Source organism: Polyodon spathula, chromosome 45, assembly GCF_017654505.1.
Source record: "Polyodon spathula isolate WHYD16114869_AA chromosome 45, ASM1765450v1, whole genome shotgun sequence".
NCBI lineage: Eukaryota > Metazoa > Chordata > Actinopteri > Acipenseriformes > Polyodontidae > Polyodon > Polyodon spathula.
The window spans coordinates 1,233,099-1,243,098 of NC_054578.1; the positions used below are offsets into that span (position 1 = coordinate 1,233,099).

General features: G+C 46.6%; 2 protein-coding genes across 2 annotated transcripts in view; both read right to left on the reverse strand.

Annotated features, from left to right (window-relative positions):
- LOC121305942 (zinc finger protein 658B-like) overlaps positions 1–1,145 on the reverse strand; it is a 5,894-nt gene extending 4,749 nt beyond the window's left edge. The window contains exon 1 of the mRNA XM_041237637.1: positions 1,041–1,145. Within this exon, the coding sequence (XP_041093571.1) occupies positions 1,041–1,110 (70 nt within the window). The 5' untranslated portion in view covers positions 1,111–1,145. The remainder of the gene's footprint in view (positions 1–1,040) is intronic.
- A 7,083-nt stretch (positions 1,146–8,228) lies between these two features.
- The window catches only part of LOC121305958 (zinc finger and SCAN domain-containing protein 2-like), a 3,560-nt gene continuing 1,788 nt past the window's right edge, over positions 8,229–10,000 (reverse strand). The window contains exons 2-3 of the mRNA XM_041237672.1: positions 9,793–10,000; positions 8,229–9,431 (exon numbers count right to left, since the gene is read on the reverse strand). The exon at positions 9,793–10,000 is cut by the window's right edge and continues 215 nt beyond it. Coding sequence (XP_041093606.1) covers positions 8,728–9,431; positions 9,793–10,000 — 912 coding nt within the window. The 3' untranslated portion in view covers positions 8,229–8,727. The remainder of the gene's footprint in view (positions 9,432–9,792) is intronic.

Below are 10,000 nucleotides of genomic sequence, written 5' to 3' on the forward strand. Positions count from 1 at the left end.
GGCTGGGTTTCACGCAGACCAGTTCAGGAGGACCAGCCCCACAACGACTCTGCTGAAGTGGATGCTGTTTCGCGATGTGGGTCAACTGAAGGGGCTCCTCTTTAATTAGGACAGACCGGATTTCAGGGTCCCCCTCTTCGACGTGACCAGATTCCAGCCCGGGCCGGGTCTTCTCTTCCCCAGGCGGCGCTTCCAGGCCTGAACCCCGCTCCCGTCTCTCCGCAGGTCGATCGGCTCGCCCCTCCGGCTGCCCCGCGGCTTCGGGAGGAGGGCGCGTCCTTCTGGGATCAGAACTGCACTCGCTGTCAGCTCTCAAAAACGACAGCCCGCTCCGAGAGGCGCCTCCCGCGGGAAGGGGTTCATGCGATCCTCGCTCGCCGTCAAGCGTCTGAAACACAACATCTAAAAAAATGGCGAAATAGTTTGATTTGGCATCATGTTTCAATCCTAAAATTCTAGGTGATGCTAAAGTAAATCACTACAAAGCAAGCCACTGCAGAAGAGTATACAGATTAGACAGACATGGCTAGATTGGGGGGGAGACCTGATCAGCCCCCACAAGTGTCTCAAACTAACAAGCTCAGTGTGTGCCTTATTACTAAACTCCCAGTGAAAACTGGGACTGGATCGCGGCGCTCTGCAGCGGGAGTCTGGTTGCTGACAAGATATTCCCCTTTTCCAGGATTAAAATCACATGCTGATTATGATAATTATGATGATGATTATTATTATTATTATTATTATTATTATTATTATTATTATTATTATTATTACACACAAACAGTGATCTCACGGTTTTATTTTGCGGATTTGTGGTTCGAGCAAACCCTTTGCAATGAAATATAAACTGATCTTGCACCTGCACACCCCGGACTCACCTGCAGCCTGGCCCTATATATTCTGGGGTCTGTATTTCATAAGAAAGGCATCTTGAAAGTTCAGCTGTGAAGTTGTGGTCTGTGGGCAATCCAGCTAAAAAAAATTACAGCAATGTTTAAATGCACTCATGCATTTTAAAAGCACAGGTCACTAACCCTCACCTTGCACCCTGGTGAATAGTCCCCGGTTCCCGTTCCTGCGGCAGTCTTGTTCACTCCAGTCGGGGTTCATGTTTCTGAGAGGTTGGTTACTGTCCGCATCTGCAGCGCTCATGCATTCCCGCACCGCTTTCAACTCGCTCTCTGATATTTCCAATCTCAGCTTCAGCCTTTCATTCTCTTTCTCCTTCCCAGCCATTGCAATCTGAAACTCGTTCAATTTACTGCCCACAACTCTTGTGATTTCCCACAAGACGGTGTCTACAGCCGCTTTCACTGCGTGCTCGATGGCAGAGCCGAGCTCGTCTTGCAAGAGCGAAACGGACACGCTGACGTCCATCTCCTAATAATAATAATAATAATAATAATAATAATAATAATATAACCCGTGCACGGTTGCTCTGATCAGATATAATCGTATATATTTTGAATTAAAGAGACCGGGCGGGCTCAGGGACCCGTTTCCATGGGAACCAGTAAGCTCTTCCTTATTCTTTCAAGGGAATGAAAAACACCTCAATTTGGATCCTGCTGTAAACATGGCAACAGACACTTCCGGTTCCGGCGCCGGGGTGCGCCTGCGCACTATCGCAGCGCTTTGGGGCTCGAACCCAAAGAGAAACCAAATAGAATCAAATAGAGAGCCTGCTGCTTAATATATTATTATTATTATTATTATTATTATTATTATTATTATTATTATGATCAGAGGGTTATTGATCCTGGATTGATACTGTTAACACACGCACACGCACACGCACACGCACACACACACACGCACACACACACACACACACGCACACTGACGCACACACACACACACACACACACTCACACACACACGCACACACACACACACACACACGCACACGCACACGCACACCACACACACACACCGTGGGCGATGTGCGTGTGTGTGTGCGTGTGCGTGTGACTGACACGCACACACACACACACGCACACGCACACGCACACACACACGCACACGCACACGCACACACTGACAGCTATTAAAACACATTTTCTGAGGGGATAATGCATCTCTTTCCAAATATAAATATATATAGTATATATGCATATTATATAATGGATTGCACATACTGGACTTTATAATGTATCTATAAGGCTTAATAGCCGTTAAGCGTGTAATTCTGTGTGGGTCCAGCGGTTAAAGGAACGGGTTTGGAACCAGCAGGACCCGGGTTCAAATCCCAGCTCAGCCCTCCCTGTGTGGGACCCCGAGTCAGCCACTGAACCCCCTTGCGCTGCGTCTCTGGGGTGAGGCGCTCTTGTAAGAGACTCTGATGCACGGCTCACACACCCTGGTCTCTTGTAAAGAGCTATGCTCCTCTATGAAAGGCGCTATATAAAAATAGATTATAAAATACATACAAGGGATTGTGTTAAAGACAGTAAGAGTTTGGAGGGGTTCTATATATTTAAACAATTTAACTCTCAACGTGTATTTTATTGAAAAAACTTCATTTCAAATGCGTAAACAGGACGAGGACGAAATGTATTCAATGACATCTTTACCCGAAGTTGATGTGTTCCTCAAAGCGCTCGCTTACAATTGAAAAGAAACCCTTTTCTGACCCGTCTTTTTGACTTGAACCTGAATTGACCCGGTTTAACGTTGCAATTCACCTGTCAAGTGGAGTAAATTTTGTCTTCTGTAAATAACCCGCGCTTTGTTTTTTTTTTTCCACCCTTTCTACTGTCTTCATTCTCCCAGCCTTTGTGAAACACAATTACAATAAACAGCCGTGTATATATATATACCTCTTTTTAGAAGGTTTCATCTGAATTAAACCTCTTTTTAGTGGTTCTTATCTGAATTAAACCTCTTTTTAGTGGTTCTTATCTGAATTGAATCTCTTTTTAGGCGTTCTTATCTGAATTGAATCTCTTTTTAGTGGTTCTTATCTGAATTAAATCTCTTTTTAGTGGTTCTTATCTGAATTAAATCTCTTTTTAGTGGTTCTTATCTGAATTAAACCTGTTTTTAGTGGTTCTTATCTGAATTAAACCTCTTTTTAGTGGTTCTTATCTGAATTAAACCTCTTTTTAGTGGTTCTTATCTGAATTAAACCTGTTTTTAGTGGTTCTTATCTGAATTAAACCTCTTTTTAGTGGTTCTTATCTGAATTAAACCTCTTTTTAGTTTCTTATCTGAATTAAACCTGTTTTTAGTGGTTCTTATCTGAATTAAACCTCTTTTTAGTGGTTCTTATCTGAATTAAACCTGTTTTTAGTGGTTCTTATCTGAATTAAACCTCTTTTTAGTGGTTCTTATCTGAATTGAATCTCTTTTTAGTGGTTCTTATCTGAATTAAACCTCTTTTTAGTGGTTCTTATCTGAATTAAACCTCTTTTTAGTGGTTCTTATCTGAATTAAACCTCTTTTTAGTGGTTCTTATCTGAATTAAACCTCTTTTTAATGGTTCTTATCTGAATTAAACCTCTTTTTAGGGGCTTTTATACCTGAACCGTTGATGCGCCTGCCTGCGTGAACCGAGACCGCTACAGCACGCTAGCTTTGCAAATGTACGTTTATTGATTTATTTATTTTTGCTTTAAGAATAGGCTGTGAAAAACAACACAGCGTTATCAATTCAACATGCTGACATCATTCGACTTTGTGAAGCACGGTTAGTTCCCAGCTGGGCGATGCAAAGCCCCGGAGCGCAGCTGCAAAGCAGAGGCTCAAGAGAAGCGGTTTCTCATTACCGCTGGCTCTCAAGGACCTCTCAGAAATGAAAGCACATCCCTCCAAATAAACACATTTGAAAGGCAGACCTGGCCTCGCTCGTTTTTAAAGAGCGTTTCGCATCTGGCGGGACTGGCTGTCTCATTAACGCTGGCTTTGTTTGAGGTGTATGGTTTTCTATTTTTCCCCCCTAAAGGGGGGGCAGCCACCCCGGTTCCATTATCACAGAGACGGCTAAGAAAAGAAAGCGAGGCGGAGGGGTTGAGTAACGAAGCCACTGCCGTGTGAGAGCCCTGTCTGTAAGTGCTGGACTCATTAGCGAGGGGCGTTGGTGTGAGGTGAAGAAGCGATAGCTATTTATTACAGAAGAGAAACACAACAACATCTATACACAGAGCTATAGTGAGAGAAGAGGGGGGAGAGGGGACAGGGGAGAGGGAGGGGAGAGAGAGAGGAGGAGGGCTGAGGAGTGAGGGGTGAGGGGAGAGGGGAGAAGGGAGAGAGAAGATCAGAGACCCCCTCCATGACTCCCAGGTCCAGGAGTGAGGCCGGAGAGGAAGAGAGGAGAGCAACCTCCTCCTCTCACTCCCCACTCCCCTCTCCCCTACTCCCTTGATCCTGAGAACTCCGACTCCTCACTCCCACCCCTATTCCTCTCTCCTCCCTTCCGACTCCCCTCCTCCCAGAACTATTCCCATCCACCTACTCTCCCCTACCGACTCCCGCTATTCACTACTCAGCTCCACCGAGGGGGGCCCTCCGACCTCCCTACCCGGTCCGTTCATCCTCTCCCCCATGACCTCAAGGAGCCGGACCCTCACTCCCCTCTCCCCTCTTAGACGCGGGGAGTGAGGGGAGGGGAGGGGAGAGGGGACGGGGAGGGTAGGAGAGAGGGGTGTACTGACAGTTCTGGACAATTATATATATATCATCTTAAATATCGCTGCTTTTAAAAACACAACGTGGCCACTTTTTCTTCATTAACATTTTTACGTAACTAGGTGATGCTAAGCTTTTGGCCACGGCTGTAGATAAGCAGAGAGAAAGCAAGGGATGAGGGGGTAGAGACAGAGGAAAAGAGAGAGGGGGGAGATAGAGAAAGGGGAGGGATCAAAGAGTACTTCTAAGATATATATACAAACCGCGCATAACAGTTACAAGCATTAGAAACGCGCAGACGTGACCTGGGAAGCAACCAACAAACACACCCGTAGAGGCGAAGCTCAGATTGCAACAGTGCGTATTCAAGTAAGTGCTTTCCGTCCTCTACCATCCAAAACACACGCGTTCACAACCCCAGAGCCGCACCCTTTAACCCCAAAGGGAACGCGTCGGAAGCGCCTCGGTGGATTGCGCAGGGGACCCCCGCTGTATACTTCAATGAGAGAATCATTTACAGACCTTTTTCACAAGCCTCGTTTGTTGTTTTCCTTGGAAAGGTTTCAGAGGTGGAGTTTTGAAAGAAGCACATAACGCGGCAAGCTTGACAGGGTGGTTCTATTGCAGATCACCGACGCGGTTTTCCTTCTGTCGGGTTTCATATGTTTGATTGGATCTGCACACAGCCGTGCGCAAATTTCCAGGAGTCATTGGACCCTCCTGTTATGTCCGGAATTTAGGTGCATCTGTTATATTTTGCAATTTCAAACTAATTTCAAACAGCCTTGAATTGATTAGCTGTTTTTATTTGCAAAGGTTTGACTCTTTTCTGCTCTTTCAGTCCAGGAGCTGCGATAAAACTTCTCTGACTGTCAGCCTGGGAGCTTCTCATTCTGGAGTGTCTTTACCAGGGAGATGCTGTTGCGATACTGACAGAGAAAACGAGGCTCTGCCTTGTAGATTATATATTGTTTGTTTATAAATATCTCCAGACAGGTGCAGCCATTTCCAGAGATAATAATACAGATATTATAATAAAAGTAACAAATTGAAGAAGTGTGTTTTATTCCTGCACGCAAATCTACATAGATAAACGCCAGGGGGTCACAGTGACCCGAAACATCTCATTTTTACGCACGACCTGTCCTGAAAAAAATCTCAAAGGTTCTGTTTTCTGTGTATAAGTTCATGACCCCCCGACTTAGGAAAACCCATCAAATATTATACAGAAAATAAAAATAGCATTTAATCTGATTGGAAACTAGAGCCGGGTCAGGTAGACCCCGAAACCTGACAGGAGGGTTTAACGCGCCTGATCGCAGCACAAAGTGGTCTGGCATTTCCACACGCCCGAGTACCTGTTGTTTGTACACAGCTAGAGAGCGACAATTGAAATTCTCACGCCCGGAGGTGTTTTCATGCAGCTGGGGTATCTAAAGGATATCTTCCCGAGGTGGTGTGATACATTTGCACATGGCTGTGCTTGTCTATCTTCTATTCTCCAATCCGGGTGGCGTTTCCCTCTCCAGAGGCGATCACGCACAGTCTGATCGTATATACATAATGTATTTATTTTTTTTAACATGGATACTAAGGCGCGTCTCTTCGGACAGCTCTCCGACTGTGGGATTGTGAATCGAGGATGAAGCTCATGTTCTCTTTGATCGCCTTGGCAGCCTGTCTACAGGTCAGCTGCCTGACAGCGCTGCGGGACACCGGCCTCCCAAAATATGAAGCCACAGGTGAGCACTGTCAGCGCTGAAGGGGTCAGTTTGGAAAAGGGGAACGAGAACTTTAAATTATAATCAAGGAATAGACCTAGCGTGCTGGTGTCAGGAGCGGCAAGCCCGTGTTTATTGAGTTATACTTGTAGCTTCCTAGTTACACAACGCCTTTGATATTGATGAAAAAGGGAAGACGATTTGCGTATTGTTCGTGTTATGGATGTAGGGTTATTATTATTATAATTAAATGATAATATTATAACTAAATAATAGTGTTTAATTATTTTTCTCCATAGTTTAAAAAAACAAAAGCAACGCAACTCTCCTCTCTCTCTTATCTAAGACTGGAGGTGGAGATTCCTCACTCAAGATCCCTTGTTTACTAAATTACCCCGGTATCTCTGAAGAGAGAATCGCATCCTCTTTAAAAAAAGATGCGCAATATTTTAATGAGCAAGACAAGTCGGCCGTAATGAGACATTTATTCTCTGTCCTGCACATGGATTCTGTGCGTCTGTTCTGTTGTGTATTGTCTGTCCTGCACATCGATTCTCTGTCTGTTCCTCAGAGATTTTGGACAGCACGGAGCTGGGCGTGTGGGATCTGATCAGGCTGAAGTCCGGGCAGGGAGGAGGAGGGGGGGCTGGGGCCCCCCGAGAGAGCGGCCGCTGCTCCCCAGCCCTCTGGGACTCGGACCCGGGGAGAGAGAAGAGACAGCTGCGGCAGGACGGCTCCAATCTGAACTCGTTCGGGCTTCGGTTCGGGAAGCGGGATGCCAAGTTCAACTGGAACTCGTTCGGGCTGCGCTTCGGGAGGAAGAGGCAGGAGAGACAGCTCTGCACGGAGTGAACCTGGAGGCAGGGAGGAGGGGGGGAGCAGACTGCCTGGTAAACAATCACCCCCACTGAGATCAGGGGAAGAGACCGAGCGCACAGACACACTGACACTGACAACTGACACACACTGAGACACAGACAGACAGACACACCCACACTGACACACACACACACACTGAGACACAGACAGACAGCCACACACACACACACAGCAGATCTGTACCCTTGTTTGCTTTTATTATAAACATGCGTTTCACTCATGCATAGACTCCCACATGCGTATCTGTGTTACTGTGTGTAGATGAAACACACTTTTCAATTCTTGGTGTCTGGCATCTTTTTTAATCACTACTGTACAGCATTTAATAGCACAGTGTAATAAAGCTAACAAAATATCTCACACTGTTAAACTACATGCGGTCTCATTGATGGGGTACACTACAGAATGAAAGAATGAAACTCTACAGCTAACATCAAAAAGGGTTCAGAAATTAAAATATAGATATAACCCTAATTTTGACTTTTTATTAAACATTGTGTAATTAAATAAACTAGAAGGTAACCCTCTCCAAATGAAACCAATGTGTTTAATCCTTAGCGGTCCGTTTATTCAGCGCTTGTCAGGTGGGTCGGGTCCAATTTATTTTCACAAGCGCTGTTTAAAATATTTTTCAGAGTAAAATAGGTTTAAAAGGCACTGCATGGCAAAGGGACACTCAGTACTGCATCTCCAGCCAAGCCCCAACCCCTTTCTGGTGATGTGGGACAGGGTCCAGACACCGGACCGGAAAGAGAGAATTGCAATGCCGGACCTGGTCCCCACGCAGGACCGCAAAGGGTTAAAACAGTTCATTTACAGACATCTCAAAATCATTTTAAAAAGGCAAGCTGCTGACGTCTCCCGGGGATACCCCATCAGGCACATCGATCAACACGGCCGCAACGCTGAGAAATAAGCCAGTCACAGCGCCACCTGCTGTTTGTGTATTAACCATTCTCATTCTCCACGTGCTGCAGTATATTATTTTGGGGGGGGGGGGGGGGGGGGGGGGGGGCAAGAGGTGTGTTTTGTTAATCTTTTCCGCTGGGGTGTTTAAAGATGAATTCTGTGAGTAAAAGGGCTTGGCGGGCATCATCGATCACGGCACAGCAACTAAGCCAAGATCTAAATTCTACCAAGGGCTGGCGTCAGCACCCTGGCAACTCCCCCTAGGACCCTCGACGCCAGGGGGGGGGGGGGGGGGGGGACACATCCACAGAGAAACAAAACATGGGAATACTGTTTTATTATAAAAACTCTCCACTCAAGAGTTCTGGGAAGCGACGCCCCTGAATCTCACACACACAACTCGCATTGGGCAGGTGCTCTGCGGAACTGGGCTACAAAAACGTGATACAGGGCAGGCCTTTCCCAAGCTGGCATTCTTTATTCACGGGTTTATTCGAACAGTTACCTGCGTTTGAGGCCGAAGAGAGAGCCTGCGAGTCTGTTTTGGTATTCTGGTGTGATTGAGGCCCTGTCATTCATGAAAAGGAATCGTTCATTTTTCAGTGGCCCGACTGACTGGATCTCGGTGAACCAAACTGTGTTTCTTTAGTTTATTGGACACGGCGAACCTCTTCCCACACACGCTGCACTCAAAGGGTTTCTCTCCTGTGTGGGTGACGTGGTGCGACCGAAGGTTGTCTTTTCTATTGAAACGCCTCCCGCACTCAGGGCAGGCATAGGGCTTCTCTCCTGTCTGAATGCGCTGGTGTAAGCGAAGCCTGCTTTTCCGAGTAAAACTCTTCCCACAGTCGGCGCAGTGATACGGCTTCTCTCCCGTGTGAATCCTCTGGTGCGTCTGGAGGTTGAATTTCTGATTAAATCTCTTCCCACAGTCAGGGCACTCGTACGGTTTCTCTCTTGCGTGAGCACGCTGGTGCGTTTGAAGGCTTCCCAGGTCAGTGAAACTGCTGCCACACTCAGTACAGTGATACAAGACCTGCTCTGAAGGAATCTGCTGGGGGGTTTGCAGGGAACTGAAGCTGCCCTGGGTTGCAGAGTTGCTGGGATGTGGAGACGCTGTATATCCCAGAGCAAGCGGTCGGCTATCTTGCGCAGAAAGAACTGAGCGAGTTCTCAGCTTCTTCACGTATTCTTCTTGGGGCGTCGTCTCTCTGCGTTTCTGCTTACGCTGCAGCCCGCCGTCAGTAGAGATCTTGCTCTGGGGTGCTGGAGCGGAGTTGCGTCTTCCTGGATCTGCTTTAGAAGCGCGGGAAACAGAAGCCAAGGTTACTGTACAGCACTGAATCACTTTCCAGCAAGGCTTGACCTCTCAGCCATCGCTGTTAACAACGAGAACACCGAAAAGCAATTCTGTGAAGAGCACAAACACACAGGACGAGATCTACTCAAGAGCCTTAAAACAGGCTTACAGATCACCTCAAGTTCTATGTGCTGCACAATCAACAGAGTATTATAATTAGACTGATTATCACTGTATAATAATGCAGGTGTACGCAGCCCAGGCATTCAAATGACGGGTAATTGTGAAAAATAATAAACCCTCACTCACTCCAATTGCAATTCTTTATATAAACTGTGTTTTTGATATTCGACTCACATGCTGTGCTGCTAGTGGACGGCGCTGCTCCCCAGCACGGTGTCCCCTGACTGGACCCCAGCCCAGTGTCCTCTTCTCCAACACTAGAACAAGTGTCTTCAGAGACACGCTGACTGGGTTTCACGCAGACCAGTTCAGGAGGACAATCCTCGCAGTGGCTGGATTCCAGCTTAACGATATTCTCCTCCAGTGTGTTCTCTTTAGAAAC